Below are 23,146 nucleotides of genomic sequence, written 5' to 3'. Positions count from 1 at the left end.
GAGGAGGCAGGGAGTAGGCGCTAGGCCTGGGCTCCTTTGCTGGTTATTTTTAGAGTCCAGTGCAAAGATCAGAAAGATATATTCCCTTCACATCAATCTATTTGCGTCAGGCCAGGTCACTTAAGCCCCTGGGAGGAGCAGTCATTTTGTACGTGGTTAAAGAAAGTGAACTAGGAGGGTCAGAGTTGCTCCCGGACCCCTTTGAGGTCCCTGAATTGTATTAGTTTCCAAAAGCAAGATGTCAGCATGGCCACGTCCTCTGTCAAAGTTCAAGAGTCTGGCCCACGCCTCTCTCCTAGCCCTTGGGAGCTGCTAGCAATCTTTGCATTCTTTGGCTTATGACTGCATCACCCCAATCTCTGTCTGTCTTCATAGGACCTTCTTTCCTCTGTGTGTATTTGTGTCTTTTATGAGAACATCAGTCAGATTGGATTCAGGGCCCACCCTACTGCACCAGTATGACCTCACCTTAACTAATCATATCTGCGAAGACCCAATTCCCAAATAAGTTCACATTCTGAGGTTCTGGTAAGGACGTGAGTCTGGGGGAGATACTCTCTCTCTCTCTCTTTTTTTTTTAAGACAGAGTCTCTGTCTGTCACCAGGCTGGAGTGCAGTGGCTTGATCTTGGCTCACTGCAACCTCTGCCTCCTGGGTTCAAGCAAAGTCTCCTGCCTCAGCCTCCCAAGTAGCTGGGACTACAGGCATGCATCACCATGCCCAGCTATATTTTGTGTGTTTTTAGTAGAGACAGGGTTTCACCATGTTGGCCAGGATGGTCTCGAACTCCTGACCTTGTGATCTGTCTGCCTCAGCCTTCCAAAGTGCTGGGATTACAGGTGTGAGCCCCCACACCCAGCCTGGGGTAACACTCTCTAACCAAATTCACTAACCTAACCCTGATCACGCACTGGCTCAAAGGAGCAGTGGCAGGAAGAGGGGCCTGAGATGAAGCACCAGAGGTGCTGACAGTTTATGAAAAGGAGCTGGCCTGGCCCCTCTACCTGTGTCCCCCCATACCTATAGTAGTGAGGGAGAAGGAAAAGAAAAATCAGTTGGGGAAAATTCCGACCTCAGAAGCGGCTTGCCTAAAAAGTCACAGCAACTGGCAAAATTAAACCTGCACACAGATAAGCAGACAGGGTCCCGTGCAGAAGCCCTTTGTTCTTTGTAAAACTAGCAGGCTCCCAGGAAAAAGTTTCCTCCCCTTTTCAGACACATACAAAGTGGGCTCCATGGAAACTGGCACAGGGAGGAGGGGGCTCACCTAAAACACACCCACAGTTACACAAACAAGAGAAGCAGCGCTTTGTGCTTGCCCAGAGACATACCCACAGCTGCATGAGGGGAGTTGCACAAGCAGCTTTACTGATATGCTACTCAGTTACAGCGAAGAGAGCAGTTTCTCATAAAAGTTTTTTTGCGGCCAGGAACAGTGGCTGACACCTGTAATCCCAGCACTTTGGGAGGTCGAGGCAGGCAGATCACCTGAGGGCAGGAGTTAGAGACCAACCTGGCTAAAATGGTGAAACTTAGTCTCTACTAAAAATACAAAAATTAGTGGGGTGTGGTGGCGTGCACCTATAATCCCAGCTACTGGGTGTGAGGTCATTTAGGCTGACGGCACCATAGACTGTATGCTAACCTCTGTGACCTGCATGTACACCTCCAGATGAGTTCCTGGAAATAGAAAGTCTGCAGTAACTGGAAAACCACAAAAGGGAAGAAATGAGATATTCTTCTATTGTTCCTATTCCCACCTCAACTGACAAGGCCATTGGACTTTGTAAACGACCTTGGTCAACCTCGTGACTGCAGACCCTACATCCCCCTCCCAGCTTGTAAAAACTGCCCTAAACTGTAACTTCTGTAACTTTCCACTGCCTATCCAAAACCTATAACACCAACTCCTATCCCACCACCCTTTGCTGACTCTCTTTTCAGACTCAGCCCGCCAGCACAGGGGTGAATAAACAGCCATGTTGCTCACACAAAGCCTGTTTCGGGGATCTCTTCATTCAGAGCATGCGTTTTAACACTCAGGAAGCTGAGGCAGGAGAATCGTTTGAACCTGGTGAGGCAGAGGTTGCAGTGAGCTGAGATCACACCACTGCACCCCAGCCTGGGCAACAAGAGCAAAACTCTGTCTCAGAAAAATATATATATTTGTTGTATTCAGCTGTAATCTGACAATCCACTCGGACATCCCTCTCCACTTCGGAGAGCTTTCTTCTTTCACATATTAAACATTTGCTCCAACCCTACCCTGGTGTCCACGCTCCTTAATTTTCTTGGAGGTAGGACAAAGAACCCTGGGTACTAGTTCAGACAAGGAGAAACTGCTACATTAAGGTGCATTGGCAAGACTGCAACAGTATCAGGCCAACTAGACTTGCCATGGCTCCCAAAGTGGCCAATGCGCTGCGCCAGCACCAAATCGTCACCTAACCCTGGACCCTGCACTGGGACAAGAGGTCTGAATAGACTAAGCCTCTCAGAGGAAGCTTGAAACACATGCTACAAAACAAACTGGATTCTATACCCAGGGCCAGCTTCGTGGGCTCACTCAGAAGGTCCCTGGCTTGCTGTAACCATTTGCTCTGGCAATCGTGAAATTCTTAACAGTTTTCTGGTTTTTTTAGCAAGCGTCCCCACGTTTTCATTTTGCACTGAGTCCCACAAACTGTGCAACTGCCCTATCTTCAAAAATGTCAAAGTCATAAAAGACAAAAGGCTGAGGAGCTTCCAGATTAAGGGAGATCAAAGAGATATGACAACTAAAAGCAACTCCTGGATTACAGGGTCGGAGGCAGGGAGTGGGACAGCTATAAGAACCCCCGCCAAAAAAAAAAAAAAGACATTATAGGGACAATTGCCAAAATTTGAAGGTTAGCTATGGATGAGACCACATAACGGCGTCACTAGGAAAGGTCCTGTTATTTGTCCCGTGGTTAAAAAAATGCCCTGGTTCTTAGGAGACGCATAGTGAGGTATGGAGGAAAGAATCATGATGTCTGCAATTTGGTTGCCATTGGTTCAGGAAAAACAAAGTACAATTGATTAAGTAAACAGGACAATCCTAAACAACTGCTCAACATGAATAAAAGTTCTACAGGAGTTCTTTATGCTCTCCTTACAACTTTCTGTAGGTGTGAGATTACATCAAGATAAAAAGTCATCCGCTCCCCCCACCCCCCGCCCCCAGCCAAAAAGAGCATTGGCAATTCAGTCCGAGCTGAAAGCGGCTACACCGGGTCTTGAGTCACGTGAGGCGAGCCCACGTGACCCGGGGCCCGGGTCCAACATGGCGGCCTCCACGGGTCGCTGGCTTGTCCTCGGGCTTGCGCTACTCGGCTTCTTCGGGGAGGCGTCCGGCGGCCTCGGCTCAGGGTGAGTGCAGCTCCCGTGGCAAACCTGGTTCGGGGGGGTCCCCCCTGTCTTCTGAGCTCACGAGGACAGCCCGCCGAGCTCACGCCCGCGCGTCCCCGTAGGGCCTCCCGCGACGACGACTTGCTGCTGCCCTATCCACGCGAGCGCGCGCGCCTGCCCCGGGACTGCACACGGGTGCGCGCCGGCAGCCGCGAGCACGAGAGTTGGCCTCCGCCCCCCGCGACCCCCGACGCCGGCGGCCTGGCCCTGCGCACCTTCGTGTCGCACTTCGGGGACCGCGCGGTGGCCGGCCACCTGACCCGCGCCGTTGCGCCCCTGCGCACCTTCTCGGTGCTGGAGCCCGGTGGGCCCGGCGGCTGCACGGCGAGACGACGCGCCACCGTGGAGGAGACGGCGCGGGCGGCCGGCTGCCGCGTCGCCCAGAACGGCGGCTTCTTCCGCATGAACACGGGCGAGTGCCTGGGAAACGTAGTGAGCAACGAGCGGCGGGTGAGCAGCTCCGGGGGGCTGCAGAACGCGCAGTTCGGGATCCGCCGCGACGGGACCCTGGTCACCGGGTGAGGAGGCAGGGAGCCCCGTGCTGTCATGGGCAGAGGGGCCGAGATATGGGTTGTAGCCGTGCCTCGGTGTTCAAGTCACTTAACCAAGCTGAGCCTCTGTTTCCTCATCTGCAGAATGGGGATAGGAATCGCTTCCTTGCAGACTTTATTCATCATCCAGCATCATTGAGCACTTGCTTGTATGAGGCAATGTGCTGCGCCCTGGTTACGATATTAGTGAACAACACACAATCTTTGCCTTAACAGACCTCTCCCATTACTAGAAAAATCAACAAAAGCCAGGTAAATCCCTAACATACATTCTGATCGCTGTGTGTGCAGCAAAGCAACCATCGGGGTGAACCGGTTGTAAATACAGTATTGATTTTAGGGAGGGTGATCTGGACCAGGCCTCTCCGAGGTGACCTTTGAGTTGAGACTTTAAGATTAATCACTAAGTCAGCCACAGTCAGAACTGGAAGAAGAGCATTTTAGTCCAAAGGAACCCCAAGTACGAAAGCTCAGAGGTGCAGGGGGCCTCTGTGTGTGTGAGAGACTGAAAAAGGAGGTGTCAGACATCAAATCAGCAAGACTGATGATTTGAATTGTTTTAAATTATTTGAGCCTGGGCGCGGTGGCTCATACCTGTCACCTTAACACTTTGGGAGGCCAAGGAGAGTGGATTACCTGAGGTCAGGAGTTCGAGACCTGCCTGGCCAACATGGCGAAACTTCCTCTCTACTAAAAATGCAAAAATTAGGTTGGGAGCAGTGGCTCACCCCTTTAATCCCAGCACTTTGGGAGGCTGAGGTGGGCGGATCCCCAGGACAGGAGTTGAAGATCATCCTGGCCAACATGGTGAAACCCTACCTCTACTAAAAATACAAAAAATTTGCTGGGTGTGGTAGCAGGCACCTGTAATCCCACCTACTTGGGAGACTGAGGCAGGAGAATCACTTGAACCCGGGAGGCGGAGGTTGCAGTGAGATGAGATTGCACCATGGCACTCCCGCCTAGGCAACAGAGCGAGATTCCATCTCAAAAAAAAAAAAAATTAGGCATGGTGGTGGGCACCTGTAATCCCAGCTACTTGGGAGGCTGAGGCAGAAGAATTGCTTGAACCCAGAAGTGTAGGTTGCAGTGAGCAAAGATAGCACCATTGCACTCCAAGCTGGGCAACAAGAATGAGAATCAGTCTCAAAAAACAAACAAAAAAATTATTTGCTAATGTCAAAGCTTGTTCTAATCCTGAGTGGAACCAGGTGGGAGAGATCAGTGGAGAAACGAGGAAGCCAATGAAGAGGGTGTTACTGGGATCAGGTGGTAGTTGGACTGAGTATGGCCTGGAGTTTGAGGGCCATAGAGGGATTTGAGCTCTGTTGGGGAATGGTTGTTTCTATTCAGTGAAACTTAGACTGTTCACAAAGGCGCATGGATATCGTATTGTAAGAACCCTGTCTGGCTTCAGCTCTGACAACAGGCAGATTGCTAGGGCTGTGAAATTGTCTCAGCAGCACTCAGGCCCCAACATGTTCCTGGAGCAGGAGGGGGAAATCTAGCCGCCGGGCTGGGATGGCCAGGGAGAAGGAACCTAACTCCCCACAGCCGCCCCTGCTGGTGAGTGAGCTTCCCACCTTCCCTGGGTCCAGGTACCTGTCTGAGGAGGAGGTGCTGGACACTGAGAACCCATTTGTGCAACTGCTGAGTGGTGTCGTGTGGCTGATTCGTAATGGAAGCATCTACATCAACGAGAGCCAAGCCGCCGAGTGCGACGAGACACAGGAGACAGGTTGGATGGGGAGGCTGTTGGCAACAGCCCTCTTGAGAACCAGGACCAGTGGGCTGGGGGGAGCTGTTCTTAAGTCTCTCAACAAGTTTTTATTGAGCAGCTACTTTGTGCCCAGCACTATTCTGGGTTCTGGGGATTCATGGGGATGAAGACAGGCTTTTATGGAATATATAAGAATGAAAATAGTGGTAGAATATGCTGAAAAGAATTGGTAAGTGCTCAGAAAGAAAAATAAAGTTGGAGGAAAGGGGAGAGATGGGGACAGGAGCTATGGGCACAGGAAGAGAAAAGTGAAGAGAAAAACATCTTCATGGACCTGCAACATCAGCGTGGCCCAGGAGCTTGTTCCAAAGCCCCACCCACCTCAGACCTGCAGATTCAGAGGTGAGGCTCAAGAGTCTGTTTTAACGGGCCTCCGTGGTGATTCTGATAGACACTAAAGTTTGAGGACCACTGGGATGCAGAATTCTGGGGTGGGGACAGGATACCATGGCGCTGATGTGGGCATGGGCTGTTTTAGAGTCGGCAGTAAGCTGGGTGTGGTGGCTCACACCTGTAATCCCAGCACTTGGGAGACCGAGGTGGGAGGATCCCTTGAGTCCGGGAATTTAAGACCTACCTGGGCAACATAATGAGATCCATCTCCACCAAAAAAATACAAAAATGAGCCGGGCGTGGTGCTGTGTGCCTACATGTAGTCGCAGCTATTTGGGAGGCTGAGGTAGGAGAATTGGTTGAACCCCAGAGGTGGAGGTTGCAGTGAGCTGAGGTCGCACCACTGCACTCCATCCTGGGTGACACAGCAAGACTCTTGTCTTGAGAAAAGAGAGTGAGCAGTGAAGGAATGCCTCACTAAGCAGGCGATCTGACAAAGGAACAAGCCGTGGGAGAGCTAGAGAAAAGCACAGTTCCCAGCCAGAGGGAACAGGAAGTGCAGAGTGGCTGCAGGGTGGTGAGTGGATACCTGGGAGTCGAGACAGGAAGAGGAAGAGGCTTGGGAGGGCATGCTGGTCCTTTGGATCTGGTTCTAAGAATGGGGGAAACCATGAGAGGGTCTTCATCTGGTGGCCTGCACAGCTTGGTTAACCTGTAAGAGGAGCCCTCTTGGCTGCCCTGGGGAGACTGGACTGTGCAGACAGGAGGCAGGGAGATGAGCGGGGAGGCTGCTGTGCTTCCCAGGGAGATACCTGGTAGCTCAGACCAGTGGGAAGTAGAGTTCAGCCAGAGGCAGGAGGCCTCCTGAGGGGCTGGTGATCAGCCAGGCTGCTTCTCTTTCAGGTTCCTTTAGCAAATTTGTGAATGTGATATCAGCCAGGACGGCCATCGGCCACGACCGGAAGGGCCAGCTGGTGCTGTTTCATGCAGACGGCCAAACGGAGCAGCGTGGGTGAGTCCTGGGAGCTGAGGACCCCCGGCCGGAGCTCAGTCCTGCTGGCAGGAACACTGACCCAACCACAGCCACCCTTCTAACTCTACCTGCTTTCCAGGGTGTTCACACCTATATGTCCCCCTACCTAGAGGCCCACCTTCCTACAGGATGAGGGTCCTGAGAACTTTCCCAATTCCAAGAACTCATCATCTCCAGCTTTAGGCCTCACCTCTCCTGAGCCCTGGTTGGGATACAAGGAAGTGGTCACAAAGTTAGTAGGGAGAAGACCTTGGTTCCAATCCCAGCTCAGCCATCCTGTGTCGTAGACAAGTCACTCAGCCTCTCTGAGTCGCATTTCCGTCCTCTGTAAACAGAGTGGATTGGTTTGCTCTGGCTGCATAACTGGCACAAATTTAGTAGCACTTCACTGGGAATGTCCTTTTGTGTGTTTGTTTCTTTGAGACTGGATCTCACTCCGTCACTCAGGCTGAAGTGCGGTGGTGTAATCTCAGCTCACTGCAACCTCCACTTCTTGGGTTCAGGCAGTCCTCCCACCTCAGCCTCCCAAGTAGCTGGGATTATAGGCACCTACCACCACACCCAGCTAATTTTTGTGTTTTTAGTAGAGATGGGGTTTCAACATGTTGGCCAGGCTGGTCTCAAACTCCTGACCTCACATGATTCACCTGCCTCGGCCTCCCAAAGTTCTGGGATTACAGGCATGAGTCACTGCACCTGGTTAGTTTTTGTATTTGTGGTACAGACTGGGTTTCAGCATGCTGGCTGGGCTGGTCAACTTGGAAGGTTCTATGTTGAGGGTATCCCATGGACAAAACCGAGATGCTGGGTGGGCAGGGCTCTTCTCTTATCTGGGAAAGATCTTCTTGTTTAGGTTATTGGCAAAATCCATGTCCCCTCAGTTGTGAGACTGGAGTCTTGGCTTCCCTGCTGGCCATCCCCATCTGGGGCCTCAGCTCCTTCAAACTACCCAGGTTCCTTCCCACGTGTGTCCCCTCCCCCACTTGTCCAGCTACCCTCTCATCCCCCTCATATTTCAAATCTCACTTGCTCTTCTACCAGATCTACCCCACCCAGATCCTCCGGGCCATGTCCCCTCCCTTAAGGTACCTGTGCCGTGTAACTGCACAGGCATGGGTGTGATCCCGTGTGTTCACAGCTTCCGGGGACTAGGGCGAGACATGTTTAGGGGCGGGGACCACTTAGCAGCGTGCCTGCACTGTGGGCGTGACGCTGTGCCCTATGGAAGGCAAAGGAGTTAAACTGAAAACAATGGTGGGCGCTGGGCCTGAGCAGAGCCGCTTTGTGCTGCAGCATCAATCTTTGGGAGATGGCAGAGTTCCTGCTGAAACAGAATGTGGTCAACGCCATCAACCTGGATGGGGGTGGCTCTGCCACCTTCGTGCTCAACGGAACCTTGGCCAGTTACCCATCAGATCACTGGTAAGCACGTAAGAGTCCGCCTCCGTGACGACTGCAGCTCAGGTCTGCCCCAGCCTGTCTCATTCAGCCAGTGGTGAGTGCCTTCTTTGTGCCAGGCCCCGGGGATTCGAGAAAAATTGCTGCAGTCCCTCCCCCAGGATGCTAGTACTACACAGGCCTGGGAACAGGGGTCAGTTGGTCAGCAAAGACCTCTATGACAAAAACACAAAAGAAGTGAGATCTGAAGGAGGTAGTAGCTGGGTGGGGTGGGAGAGCCTTCCAGGCAGAGGGCACCACATCTGCAAAGGCCTGGTGCTGGTGGGGGTTATAGGGAGCAGAAGAACCTATGAAAGGCTCGAGAGGGCCGGGCACAGGGGCTCACACCTGGAATCCCAGTGCTTTGGGAGCCCGAGGTGGGAGGATCGCCTGAGCCCAGGAGTTCAAGACCAGCCTGGGCAACATGATGAGACCCCATCTCTACAAAAAAATAAACTTAGCTGGGCGTGGTGGTCCACACCTATAGTCCCAGCTGCTCAGGAGGTTGAGGTGGGAGGATGGAAATACTTATCTCAAAGGTAGGTAGGTAGATAAGGTGGATGGATGGGTGGGTGGGTGGATGGAAGGAAGGAAGGAAAGATAGATTAGATAGATAGATACATAGATAAGGTAGGTAGGTAGATAAATAGATAGATAGGTGAATAGATAAGATAGGCAGGCAGGTGGGTAGGGAGGTAGACAGACAGAAAAGAATGTAGAGAGGGGCTTGGGGGCTGCCCTGGGGGAGTTGAGGGGCCGTCTGGGGGTGGCCTGTCTTCACATACTCCTCTCTGCAGCCAGGACAACATGTGGCGCTGTCCCCGCCAAGTGTCCACCGTGGTGTGTGTGCATGAACCCCGCTGCCAGCCGCCTGACTGCCATGGCCACGGAACCTGCGTGGATGGCCACTGCCAGTGCACCGGGCACTTCTGGCGAGGCCCCGGCTGCGGCGAGCTGGACTGCGGCCCCTCTAACTGCAGCCAGCACGGGCTGTGCACAGAGAGTGAGTGGGGGCTCCGGGTAGGGGGCTCTGGCCGGCCCTGCCTTCCCCGGGCCCTCACCTGGCCTCCCCGGTCTTATCTCGGCAGCTGGCTGCTACTGTGATGCCGGATGGACTGGGTCCAACTGCAGTGAAGGTAGGAGCCGCCACGCCACCCGTGGATGGGGAGACGGTGGCCCCAGCAGCCTCCGCTGCTCCCCTGCTGCTCCCCTGCCGCCTCTGTCCCCTCCTTCTGGTCTGGGAACTGCTTGCCTCTTGTCTCCTGCCCCTGCCTCGCCTGCATGTCACTGCATGATTCCCCTGCGGCTGCTGTGACCCATTCCACAAAGGACTTGGCTAAAACAAGGACCCCCGGGCTTTGGCTCCAGGCCCACCTTAAATTCAGGGTGATCTCATCTTCAGATCCTAACTGAAGTCCCTCTGCAAAGATTCTGCTTCCAAATAAGGTCACACTCAGGCTAGCCCAGGGAGGCAGGCGGTGCATGCATGGGACAGGGCGGGTATCCTGCCCTGTTAAGAGGCTCTGATGCTGGAGGCCTCGACGTCCCTTCTCCCATCTCCTCTCCATAGAGTGTCCCCTTGGCTGGCACGGGCCAGGCTGCCAGAGGCCTTGTGAGTGTGAGCACCAGTGTCCCTGTGACCCCCAGACTGGCAACTGCAGTGTCTCCGGAGGTATCTGCCCCTCCCAGGGGGGGGAGTATGGGCAGACACTCCTGCTCCGGCCCCTGCAGCCTGTGTCTGGTTTCTTACAGTAAAGCAGTGTCTCCAGCCACCTGAAGCCACCCTGAGGGCGGAAGAACTCTCCTTTTTCACCAGGTAGGTGCCTCTGTGGGACTGGGACCAGGGTGGGAGGAATTCCCTTCTCTCCCCCTCCCTTCCCCTGCGAGATCTGCCTCTGCCCAGGACTGAGCAAGGCTTTAGAAAGTGTGATCTTGGTATCCAGCTGGTATTTCCTGATGTAGGCCTGGGGACAGTCACAGCTGCTGCTGGTAGCCACAGGACAATCTAGGAAGATGGTGAGAAGGGCCCCGTGCTACCACCCCGTTGGGACTGATCAGGGAAGGCTGAGGTGTGCATTTCCCCGGCCCGAAGACTCAGGACTGACTTTCTCAGCTCCTGGTGCAGAGACCCCCAGACCTGAGACGCTCGCGTCATCTCTCAAGCACGCTGGTGCCCTTGGGCCTGAATTGGTGATGTTCTGTTTTCTACTGCAGGGGGTCTCGAACTCGATCCTGCCAGAGAATTTATTAAAAGATATGGCTGGGCCCCACCCCCGAGTTTCTGCATCAGTAGGTCTGGGGTGGAACCTGGAAGTCAGCATTTCTGACACCATCCCCGGTGAAGCGGAGGCTGCTGGTCCCAGGACTCCACTTTGAGAACCCCTGTTCTGGTGGTTCTCACCTCTGAGAGCCCAATACCAGTGCCAGGGCATTCCCCAAACCCTGGCAGCGGGAACTCGGCCTGGGTATAAACAGAAAGCCTCCTGGGCTTTGTCCTAGAGCTCCCGGGGCGCCCTCTCATAACGGCAGATTCCAGGCCCCTCCCAGAGATCCTTGTAAATCTGGGGTGAGGCCCAAAGCTGCCCATGCCTGGAGAAAACACCCTGAAGCGCTCAATTTGAAAATGTACCAGGGCAGGGACACAGCTGCACCCCCAGGCCTTAAATTCAGGCTCCTCCCAGTCTGAGGCTTTGTGCCCCACTGCCCTGCAAGTCTGGGAGCCAGTGGAGGCCTGGCTTCGGGCCCAGCCCCTGAGCCCTGTGCATGTGCTTGCTTTTACAGTGAGGGCTTTTGCCCAAGATACATAGGAAGGTAAAAAAACATCATTGAAAGTCCCTGCCCTTGTCCCCTGCTGGCTCCCTGCTCTAGGGAAAAGGAGACCAGTTCTCCCTGCTATGTCTGCTTTGGGGGCCCTTGGAGCAGAGCCCAGGGCCTCTGAGTGCCCAGCCTGTGTTGTCAGCATCCCCCTGGAGCTCAGAATGCAAATTGGACTAGATGAGCTCCCAGCAAGGGGGTGCAGGGTGTTTTCTCACTCTGTCACCCAGGCGGAAGTGCCATGGTACAGTCATAGCTCACTGCGATCCTCCTGTCCCAGCTTCCCAAGTAGCTAGGACGACAGGCACATGCCCCCACGCCTGGCTAATTTTATTTTTTACTGTTTTTTAGAGATGGATCTTGCTATGTTACACAGATGAGGTGTACGGTCCTGGGCTCAAGCGATCCTCCCGCCTTGGCCTCCCAGCCCCCATGCCCAGCCTCCGGCTGTGTTTTATTTGGCTTACACAATTTTAAAAAATTTAAAATATATTAGCAGCATCTGAACATCAGTAGCATTCACATTTAAAAAAAAATTTTTTTTTTTTTTAAGACAGAGTCTCACTCTGTTGCTAAGGCTGGAGTGCAGTGGCGTGATCTTGGCTCACTGCAATCTCTGCCTCCCAGGTTCAGGTGATTCTTTTGCCTCAGCCTCCCGAGTAGCTGGAATTACAAGTGCCCAGCTGATTTTCGTATTTTTAGTAGAGATGGGGTTTCGCCATGTTGGCCAGGCTGGTCTTGAACTCCTGACCTCAATTGATCCACCTGCCTACTAAAAATACAAAAATAGCCAAGTGTGGTGGCTCCAGCCTGTAGTCCCAGCTACTCGGGAGGCTGAGGCAGGGGAATCTCTTGAACTCAGGAGATGAAGGTTGTAGTAAGCTGAGATCATGCCACTGCACTCCAGCCTGGGTGACAGAGCAAGACATATATATAGAGAGAGAGAGAGACAGAGAGAGAGAAATATACATATATAAAATACATAATATATGTAATATATATATTACATATATAGTACTATATTATTTACTATATAATACATATACATTATATAATATATGATATGTAGTATATATAATTAATGTAAATTACATATATAGTGTATCATATGTAATATATTACATATATGATTGGTATAGGAACCACATAAATATGTAATATATGTATTATATATTGCATATATATATATATGTATTAGGAGATGGGGCAGCACAGACCTGCATTGTACGTCATTACTGCCTCTGCTGTTCCCTGAATATGTGTTAAATGTGGCCTCGTCCTCACCTAGCCCATTTTGCTCATGACATTCCCTGTGTGGTCCCTGAAGGCACCTGAATGAGTGCTCTGTGCTGGGTGGAGCAGGGAAGCCCCTCCAGGGTTCCCCCAGCCCTGAGTCCACCCAGCAGCCCCCCTCTTGGGGCTTCTCTCCTTCTCTCTGCAGGACCACCTGGCTGGCCCTGACCCTGGTGCTGGCCTTCCTCCTGCTGATCAGCACCACAGCAAACCTGTCCTTGCTCCTGTCCAGAGCACAGAGGAACCGGCGACTGCGTGGGGACTACGCCTACCACCCACTGCAGGAGATGAATGGGGAGCCCCTGGCCATAGAGAAGGAGCAGCTGGGGGGTGCCCACAACCCCTTCAAGGACTGAAGCCTCAAGCTGCCCAGGGTGGCACGTCCCGAAGGCTTGTTTCCCCACAGTCCAGCTTCTGCGGGGGAAATGTCAAGGCCCCTGGCATGGACCATCTGGGTGTCCTCAGCCCCTGCGCTGCAGCCAAGTTCCTGATAGCACTTGTGCCTCAGCCCCTCACCTGGCCGCCCACCAGGGCACCTGCGACCCTGCAATACCATGCTCCCCGAGAGACTGAGCCTCCTGCTTCCTGCCTGCCTGTGTCTGCTGCCGATAAGCCTGTGCCCTGGGAGGGCCGCTGCACTGCCAAAGAGTCTCCCTCCTCCTGGGGAAAGGGGCTGCCCGCAAACCGAACTCAGTGACCAAATCATGACAAAACAACACATCGTGGCCGGCACCCCGGCTGGAGTGGAAAGGACGAGTCTGCCCTCCTGTGACACAGGATCCCTTTTCTACAGACCTCATCACTGGATTTGCCAACTTGAATTGGATTTCCTGTCATGGGAAGCTCCTTGGAAGAAAGGATGGGGGGTGAAATCATGTTTACAGATCTATTTTGTCATCCTGCTGCCAAGAAGATTTTTTTAATCACTTGAATAAATTGATATAGTAAAAGGAGCCACCAGGTGGTGTCTGGATTCTGCATCATGGACTTCGGGGCACTGCTGGGGCTTAGCAGCAGGGGCTTATCCTGAAACAGAGGTCACCACGGCGGCCACAAGCTAAGTCCTGCTCTCTGCTTGTTTAAGCCAGTGCTTCTCAAACTTTAATATGCCACAGGTCATAAGGAGATCTTGTTAAAATGCAGATTGGGGCCTCGGGTGAGGCCAGCAATTCATTTCCAGCAAGCTCACAGGCGATGCTGCTGCTTCAGGTCTCAGGGTCTTGCTGTGTTGCCCCAACTGGAGTGCAGTGGTGCAATCTTGGCTCACTGCAGCTTCGACCTCCTGGGCTCAAGTGGTTCTCCCGCCTCAGCCTCCCAAGTAGCTGGGACTACAAGCACATGCCACCATGCCTAGCTAATTTTTTAAAATTTTTTACAGAGAAGGGGTCTCATTGTGTTGCCTAGGCTGGCCTTGAATTCCTGGCCTCAAGTGATCCTCCTGCCTTGGCCTCCAAAAGTGCTGGGAATACAGGTTCGAACCACTGTGCCCAGCCTCTGACCATACTTTGAATGATCAGGGTTTAGCTTTTCCTCACAGTATTTTTATAGAATTTATATTAGTTACCCATGTTTAAAAGTCAAGAGATTTAAAAATTAAGGGCCGGCTACAGTGGCCCTCACTTGTAATCCCAGCACTTTGGGAGGCTGAGGCAGGTGGATCATGAGGTCAGCCTGACCAACATGGTGAAACCCCATCTCTACTAAAAACATAAAAATTAGCTGGGCGTGGTGGTGTGTGCCTGTAATCCCAGCTACTCAGGAGGCTGAGGCAGGAGAATGGCTTGAACCCAGGAGGCAGAAGTTGCGGTGAGCTGAGATAGCACTGCTGCACTCCAGCCTGGGCAACAAAGCGAGAATCCGTCTCAAAAAAAAATCTAGCAGCTCTGGTAGGTACTTGCACAAGTCACCAGGCCCGCCCAGATTCAGGGAGAAGGGAAACGGGCTCTACCTCTTAAGAGGCGCTGCAAAGTCAGGCACCTGATCACTCAGGCATCTTCCTAAGATCAGTTCCTAAGCTGGGCTGCAGATCCTGAAATCTACACGGATCACTCTCAGTCTGAGGCCATGGCTGCGGTGATGGCCATCCTGAAATGACCCTTGGCCTGAGAACTGTGACCTCTGAGGGAACATCTTTGTCCTCTGCTGTGCTGGCAGCTAAATTGGAAAAGAGACAGTTCCATGCACTGGAATCCAGGCCCAGAGGCAGCAGTACCCAAAGAGGGCCTGTCACATCATGGTAGAGGGGTCCCAGGTCAGGTGACTCAAACATGCTGAGTAGTGTGAGTCCTCCTGTGGCCCCTGGAATATTTTTTTCTTTTTCTTTTTAAGACAGTCTCACTCTGTTGCCCAGGCTGGAATGCAGTGGTGTGACCTTGGCTCACTGCAAGCTCTGCCTCCCAAGTTCAAGCGATTCTCGTGCCTCAGCCTCCCAAGTAGCTGGGATTACAGGCATGCGCCACCACACCCAGCTAATTGTTGTATGGTTAGTAGAGGCAGGGTTTCGATATGTCTGCCAGTCTGGTCTCGAACTCTTGGCATCAAGTGATCCACCCTCCTGGGCCTCCCAAAGTGCTGGGATTACAGACATGAGCCCTTGCACCCGGCCTGTAATTTCTTTTTAATTTATCAACGTGATACCTATTTTCTTTGCCTGCCCAACTTCCTGTCTGTCTTCTAGCAACAGCCCTGTCTTAGGCTGTGTTTCCCCAGAAGCAGAAACTGAGACGAGGAAGTGAGAGCAAGTAGTTGATTGGAGAGGTGAGCCCAGGAAGCGGTGGCAGAGGACAGCGAGGAAGGCAGCCTGCGCGGGATGCAGAAGTGAGCAGGTCTTTGCTGGAGCCGACAGGGCTCAATCCTGCCGGGGACCTCCGGGAGAGATGGTAGAACAGGTCTCAGTTGTACCACTCGAGGGCAAGGAAGCTGGGGTATTAGCCAACACCCAGTCATCGATGGCTGAGGGCTGCTCCTGGGGTTTGACTCCCTGGCACTGCCAGTCTGCCCTACACAGAGACTGAGTGTGCCTTGGCAACCACAGGGAGCTGTGGGAACGTTGCAGTGTCTTGCAACATGAAGCCTTCCATGGTAATGAGAGTGCCCGGGGAGGCGGCCACGGCTCCAGGATCCCTGGCTGTGAGCCTGTAGCGTGTTGCTTCCAGGCTAGTATCACTCCCCCGTTCTCCATCCAGGCAGTTCGGGTGGCACCATCTTCTGTCCACGTGTTGCAGGTGAGCGTCAGAGACTGGTCCAGAGTTAGGCACCTGCCCCGGGTCAGTCAGTTAGAGCCCATCCTGGAACTTCTGCTGCAGCTAGAAGAAGAAACTCTCTCTGCTGGAATTATCTAACTTCCAAGGTGTGGACCACAAGGAGGAGGAAGTGAAACCAACTCTTTTCCAATGTGAAGAAGATCTGATCAGAACCAAGAGGTGGAGAGGGAGAGCCAGTATGGAAATGGACTAAACCAAGGGTGAGGGAGAACATGATTTGAATGCCTGGGTCCAGCTATACCTGAAGCCAGATCATTCTTGGACTTCTTAATTACATGGAGTCATAAATTCCCATTTTTGCTTGAGACAGTTTGTATTGGGTTTTGGGGGTGTCCCACAACCCAAAACGTGTGACACTTGTACTGTTAAAGGAGAGGCACATTTGGGGGCTCAGGCATTTAGATTTTGGACTGCAGAGCTTAGATAGGACATGGAGCAGGAGGCAGAAATGTTTGAGACTCAAGTACCTACCTATGGTGGTGGTGGGGACACAGATAAACAAGAGCTGAAGTCATCAAGCTGCAGGCGATGACACATGCTCCAATCCCGGCAGTGTGAGCGTCCTCTCCCCGACCCATGTTAGTGACTGAAGACCCCCAAGGTACAGGCACGGGGGCCGTGGACTGCAGGCTGAAGTCTCTGCAGCCCAACTAGGAGCCCTGAGAGTTCCGGGTGCTGGGCTGTCGCCATGGTGACGCATCTCAGCTACTGGAGTGCTCTGCACAAAACTTGACTATTGAGTGGGTGGGCTTTCAAGGACTCTTTGGGGCCCCAAAACAAAGGAAATTCGTGTGTGTGTCCTGAGTTTTCACGGGATTTTCCAAGGAGTCTGTTTCTGAAAAAAAAAAATCCTGGCTCAGAGGCTTCCAATTGTGCTTTTTACCAGCTTGGGCAACCTGACCCTGCCTCTACAAAAAATACAAAAATTAGGAGCAGTGGCGCGCGCCTGTGGTTCCAGCTACTCTGAGGCTGAGGTGGGAGGATCACTTGAGACCAAGAGGTTGAGGCTGCAGTGAACCATGGTCACGCCACCGCGCTCCAGCCTGGGTGACGGAGACCCCATCTCCAAAACAAAATGTGATTTTTGGAGACCTACATTCCTCCAAAATGCGCTGGGGGGCACGGGGCGCTAAGGGAGGCAGGGAAGTGGGCAGGGAGAAGTTCACGGCTGCAGCCATGGACGTCCCTGGAGGTCCTGGTTCCTTTCCTCTCAGCCCTCCCAGCTCCCACTTCACAGAGGTCCCAGGGGCGTGCGCCCCAAGAACTGATCCCAGAGGCAGCCTCTGGGCCACAGGGAGCCCGGGACGTGTTTTGCCCGCTCTGGAGCTGCAAGACAGGCATCAGCAGGGCTCCGCAGCTCAGGCCTGATCCCAGCTTACGCCCACCCTCCACAGCTCTGTCTTCCCCCACAGAGCTGTTCTTTCTCGACACCTGCCATACCCACGAGTCAGCAGGCTGTTCCTTTGAAACCCGCCACCCACAGTCCCAGAGAAATCCACAGAAGTCACCACCAGTGAGCACACACAAGTGCAAGCCGCCTCCTCTTCCCTGATGAGCTGTGCTGGGCAGGGCTGGGTGGCAGAAGCTGGGTGGACAGATGAGCCTTGTGCCATCACCCAAAACACCACACCTGCTCTGCTCTCACAAGCGACAACCCCAGCCACCAGCTCCAGAACAAAGGCTTTTCAGAGTCCGAGGATCTGTGTGGCAGCCAGCTCCATTCTCTGTGCCCCAAGAGACCTCAAGGGAAGGACAGGTAGCACCCTGGACAGGGTCCAACACACTCTTCTGACGTCAGGACTGTGACTGTCTTGGGATGTAGCTCTCCAGGACACCAGGTCTGGCACTGTGGTAAAACCCCAGGGGGCAGGGCAGAGCAGCCCAGGAGAGATGGACGCCGAGGCCCTCACTTTCACCTGGATTCCTGGCAGGTAAATTCCCAGCAGTGCTGGGCAGGGCCCGGAGATCTTCATGTCTGTTTAATGCAGATATAACGGTGTATCTGGTTATCTGTTGTGTGCATACATAATAAGTTGAATAGCATGCCCCAAAATTCATGTCCATCTAGAACCTTAAAATGTGACCTCATTTGGAAATAAGATTTTTCATTTTTTTTTAAGACAGAATCTTGCTCTGTTGCCCAGGCTGGAGTGCAATGGCGAGATCTCAACTCACTGCAACCTCTTCCCCCCTAGGTTCAAGCGATTCTCCTGCCTCAGCCTCCTGAGTAGCTGGGACTACAGGCACTCGCCATCACACCTGGCTAATTTTTGTATTTTTAATAGAAATGAGGTTTCACCATGTTGGTCAAGATGGTCTTGAACTCCAAACCTCGTGATCCACTCACCTCAGCCTCCCAAAGTGCTGGGATTACAGGTGTGAGCCACCGTGACTGGCCTGAAATAAGATCATTGCAGATGTAATTAGTTAAGGATCTCAAAATGTTATACTGGACTTAGGATGGGTCCTAAATCCAATGACTGGTGTCCCTATAAGAAGGTGAGACACAGAGAGGGAGGAAGGCTGTATGACAGTGGAGGCAGAGATTGAAGTGATGCGACCACGGGCCACAAGATGCCACCAGAAACCAGAAGAGTCAAGGAAGGGCCCTCCCCTACAGCCTTCAGAGGGAGTAGGGCCCTGCCTCCACGTTGATTCCGGACTTCCAGCCTCCAGAACTGTGAAAGAATACATTCCTGTTGTTTTAAGCTACTAAGTGTGTGTGAATTTGTCACAGTGACCCTAGGAAGCTGATACAGTATATTTCTGCTTTATATATAAAAATTGTAGGCACGGTAGCTCACGCCTATAATCCCAGCACTTTGGGAGGCCGAGGTGGGCAGATGACCTGATGTCAGGAGTTCGAGACTAGCCTGACCAACATGGAGAATTCCTGTCTCTACTAAAAACACAAAATTAGTCAGGTGTAGTGGTGCATGCCTGTAATCCCAGCTACTCAGGAGGCTGATGCAGGAGAATTGCTTGAACCCAGGGGCGGAGGTTGCAGTGAGCTGAGATCATGCCATTGCACTCCAGCCTGGGAGACAAGAGCAAAGCTCCATCTCAAAAAAAAAAACCTAACTTGAGATCCTTAACTAATTACATCTGCAAAAAACCTTATTTCCAAACGAGGTCCCATTCTAAGGTTCTAGGTGAACATGAATTTTGGGGCATGTTATACAATCCGTTACATATGCATACAATATATATGATACACAGTTACACCTACATTAAACAAATATGCAGATTTGCAACCCCTTGAGAATGATTATCACCCCGTCTCTCTTTTTTTTGTTGTTTGTTGTTGTTGTTGTTGTTGTTGTTTGGGAGGGTAGGGTGGAGTCTCTCTCTGTCACCCAGGCTGGAGTGCAGTGGCACAATCCAGCTCACTGCAACCTCTGCCTTCTGGATTCAAGCGATTCTTCTGCCTCAGCCTCCTGAGTAGCTGGGACTACAGGTGCGTGCCACCACGCCTGGCTAATTTTTGTATGTTTAGTAGAGACAGGGTTTCACCATATTGGTCAGGCTGGTCTTGAACTCCTGACCTCGTGATCTGCCCACCTCAACCTCCCAAAGTGCTGGGATTACAGGCGTGAGCCACCGAGCCTGGCATATCATCCCTGTTTCCAATGCTCTAAAGAAAGGGTGTCCAATCTTTTAGCTTTCCTGGGCCACATAAGAACAAGAATTGTCTTGGGCCACACGTAAAATACAGTAATGATAGCTGATGAGCTGACAAAACAAAGAAACACACACAAAAACTCAATGTTGTAAGAAAGTTTACGGATTTGTGTTGGGCTGCATTCAAAGCAGTCCTGGGACGCATGCAGCCCACGGGCCCCAGGCTGAACAAACTTGCTCTGAAAGTCTTTTAAACAACAGCTGGAAAATTCTTGTTTGAGCCCAGAGAAAACCCCCAGGGTTTTAGGAAGATGGCGATGTGAGTTCATCCAAATGGAAAGCGTTTAATGCTGCTGGTTGGAGCAAATGATCAGGCAAACAACCCATCGTGTTTCACCGGCTCAAACAGAGTTTGTTGAAAAGAATTACACTATTCTCATTGAACAATTAGTTTTACGGGGGGAGGGGGAATTCCAGAGAATGCAGGGTAGAAAAAAAAATCTTAAGCTCTCCATAATTCAACCTCTGGGAAAAAACATTCTCTAACTGCCAAGGGAAATACCACTCAGAATACACTCCTTCAGACTGGAGGATTTGTTCAGAAAACACAAGCAGTTTCTTCTTTTCTTGAGACAGGGTCTCGCTTTGTCACCGAAGAGGAAGTGCAGTGGTGCGATCATGGGTCACTCCAGCCTCGACCTCCGAGCAGTCTTCCTGCTTCAGCCTCCCGAGCTGCTGAGACTATAGGCGTGCACCACGATGCCTGGCTCATTTTTAATTTTTTTTGTAGAGACAGGTTCTCACTATGTGGCCCAGGCTGGTCTCAAACTCCTGCACTGAAGCAGTCTGCCGGCCTCAGCCTCCCAAAGTGCTGGGATTACAGGCGGGAGCCACCACGTCCGGCCCATACAAGCAGTTTCTAAAATAGAAAGACTGCACACCCAACTCAGAGGGAAATAGTTCTTGACTATCCTGGGTGCAATCATGAAAAACAGTGATAGGCGACCTCAGGAAGAAAACTGGAGTCTTTGGATGAGAAGCATTAAGTAATCAGAATGACCACTGACATTAATTAAGCGCTTTCTGCATTCTGGGAGCTGTGCTGAAGCCTCGACGGCCACTCTCTCATTTCATTTCACTACAACCTATTGAGGTAGGCACTGCTCTCCTCACTTTACAGATGAGGAAACTGAGGCACAGAGAGGTTAAGTCATCTGCTCAAGGTTACACAGCTAGTGAAAGGAAGGCTGGGGTTTGAGTCCTGGTCTAAATTCAAGACCCAGGTGCCCAAACACCAACGGTCATGCTGCTTGTGGGTTGCTTCTGTCCTGGTCGCAATGGATTAATGAACTAATGATGTAAGCAGCCCAAGCCAAGGCACCTTGAGCCTTTGGCTCAGGGGAAAGTCAAAAGCTTGGCAATCCCTTCCTTGGATCATGTTTAATTCCAGGCCTCCTGAAGGCGAGAAGAATGACCTTGATGATGCTTCAGTGTGGGTCCCGGAGACCTCCACATGGAAGGAGAGCCGGCCGCAGCGACACCACCGTGGAACCTGCTGGTTCTGTGGTCCAGCTTCTCTTGTCCACTGGGGGACTGACTCTCCCCAATCCTGCTGCTGCTTCTGGAGGGAATGCCAATCACAGGACCCTAGCTCCTTGCCAGTGTGGGCCACAGGAATGAACATGTGACTCAAGCTGGGCCAATCAGAGCCTTCTGTGAGATTGGAGCTGGAAAAGCATCTCTTAGAGATTGTGAACCCCGAAGTTACAGGCTCTGGGCTGCTGGCAGCCACCTTTGCCACCAGATGGAAGCAATAATGAGGTCAGCATGCAAAGATGCAGAGTTGAGAGGCGTGGGTGCAGGTGAAAGGCCTGAGGACATTAAGCTTCCAGATCCAGCCATACCTGAAGCAGCCTCAGTCTGCCCACCGCTGCCTGAAACTTAGCAGAAACCCAGGGCTCTCCCACCCTCTCCAATCAAGGATGGTCAGGGTTAGGCCACACTGGCCAAGTGCTGGGGACATGGATTTTCAGTGCAGGGTGTGCTGTTCCCCCAAAGAACAGTGCCTGTAACTCACTTAACTGCTCACCAAGCACATCTTGATACTGCATAACAGAACGTTGTTATGCAATCCATGCCCAGGTGAACACCCTGCATTTCTGCCTCCCTAGCATCCTTTCCCACTTCTTCTTAGGGGGGATCCCAATCCTCCTTGAGGCACCCATTAGCCCTTCTCAGAGCAGGTGGTTGGTTCCAGAGATGTGCACGTGATCCAGACTAGCCAATCACTGTACCTCACTGCAATGCCTGGGTCACAGTGATTGGTCCAGATGGGGTACATGACCCTGCTGACCAATCAGCATTCTCCAGTGTCCCTGGCAACTGTGATAGGTTCAGAAATTGACCTGGGAACCACCCCCCTTCCAGGCTAAGACTCAACTCTAGGATGTGGGTAGGAGCCTTTGGGAAGAAGAGTTTCCCTTATGCAGGCGAGCTGCTGGGAGGAGAAGGGCACCTAACAGTGATGGTCCCCTGCACGGTGAAAGCAGAGCAAGAGGTGGAGAGCAGGGAGCTGGGCCTGGCTGACATCGCCAAGCCTGGATCCAGGGAGACACGAAGGTGTGGCGTGGAAGACGCCTTGGTCTTGGCCTTGGTCTTCCTTCTGCAAAGCCGGAAGGAGATGGTTCCATCCTTGCAACCTCAAGAGCTCTGACACCACACACAGGCCTGGGCTGGATCCTTGCCATCCACTCCAGACATCCCAGCTTGGGTAGCATCTAGGCCTGGGGCTTCAGCCCACATGGTCCCAGGCCCTGCAGTGAGCTGGCTTCTCATTCAGGACATTTCTGGACACTGGAGGCCAGCAGGTGGCCCTGAAATACTCGGCCCGGCTATCTGGAGACCAGGGAGCTGCTATGAGACTGGCCAGAGGAGGAGGACGAAGTGGCGGTGCTGAGCTGGGAGAAGCCACTGGTGCAGGATTCCAGGCTGGACATGGAGCCCCTGGGGAGGAAGGGCGTGGCACACGTTAGCCTCTCACAGTGGCAAAGCCCTTAGGCTGACACACAGCAGTGGAAAAGCTGTTGATGCTGCAGTGAGGCCCCAGGGCCCTGAGCCAAGTACAGAGGGACAAGCAAGTGACACCATAAAGAGAAAAGCGCTACCCAATTCCCCACAACCCCATCTCCCCAGATGGAGCCCAGCCTGCCACAGACCCGTTAGGGGCCCTCCTGACCTAAGGCCCTAGCATGGCCCGAGGCCGCCACAGCCCGGGGAGTCCCCGGCCCTGTGTCCAGTCTCACTCCCTCCTTGCTCTTTTCATTCCAACTCCACAGGCCTCCTTCCAGCTCTTACAGTGGACTTCATGTGTGCTGAGTCTGAAGCAGAAGCCCCTTCTCTTCTCCTCGAGCTGTCTGGTTAAATCCTACTCCAAACTGCAGGGCAGCACCATCCACAAGAACTTTATTTTCTTGTATAGAGACGGAGGGGGTCTCACTGTGCTGCCCAGGCTGGTCTCGAACTCCTGGGCTCAAGCAATCCTCGCGCCTTGGCCTCCCAAAGCACTTGGATTCCAGGTGTGAGGCACCATGCC

The 23,146-nt window shown here is 52.6% G+C and overlaps 2 protein-coding genes across 3 annotated transcripts in view; one reads left to right on the top strand and one right to left on the bottom strand.

Moving 5' to 3' along the window:
• The first annotated feature begins 3,283 nt into the window (after positions 1-3,283).
• NAGPA (N-acetylglucosamine-1-phosphodiester alpha-N-acetylglucosaminidase) lies at positions 3,284-13,627 on the top strand. 2 transcript variants are annotated; one of them, XM_012448246.2, is made up of 10 exons: positions 3,284-3,390; positions 3,492-3,947; positions 5,579-5,718; positions 6,997-7,105; positions 8,420-8,548; positions 9,361-9,566; positions 9,652-9,699; positions 10,134-10,235; positions 10,316-10,379; positions 12,819-13,627. In XM_012448246.2, exons 1-10 carry the CDS (start codon positions 3,305-3,307, stop codon positions 13,024-13,026), a joined length of 1,548 nt encoding a protein of 515 aa, XP_012303669.2. In that variant the 5' UTR covers positions 3,284-3,304; the 3' UTR covers positions 13,027-13,627. The 2 variants fall into 2 exon arrangements, with proteins under 2 accessions (XP_012303669.2, XP_064218505.1); XM_064362435.1 differs by lacking the exon at positions 12,819-13,627 and adding an exon at positions 10,526-11,954 and having other exon boundaries at positions 3,305-3,390.
• A 6,068-nt stretch (positions 13,628-19,695) lies between these two features.
• Positions 19,696-23,146, bottom strand: part of SEC14L5 (SEC14 like lipid binding 5) — a 54,815-nt gene continuing 51,364 nt past the window's right edge. Inside the window, exon 15 of the mRNA XM_012448244.3 lies at positions 19,696-22,557. Coding sequence (XP_012303667.1) covers positions 22,446-22,557 — 112 coding nt within the window. The 3' untranslated portion in view covers positions 19,696-22,445. The remainder of the gene's footprint in view (positions 22,558-23,146) is intronic.

Source organism: Aotus nancymaae, unplaced genomic scaffold (genome assembly GCF_030222135.1).
Source record: "Aotus nancymaae isolate 86718 unplaced genomic scaffold, 86718_ANA_hifiasm-v0.15.2.pri h1tg000049l, whole genome shotgun sequence".
NCBI classification, from domain to species: Eukaryota; Metazoa; Chordata; class Mammalia; order Primates; family Aotidae; genus Aotus; species Aotus nancymaae.
The sequence above is the reverse complement of the archived record's forward strand: the minus strand, read 5'-3'. Positions and strand labels throughout refer to the sequence as shown.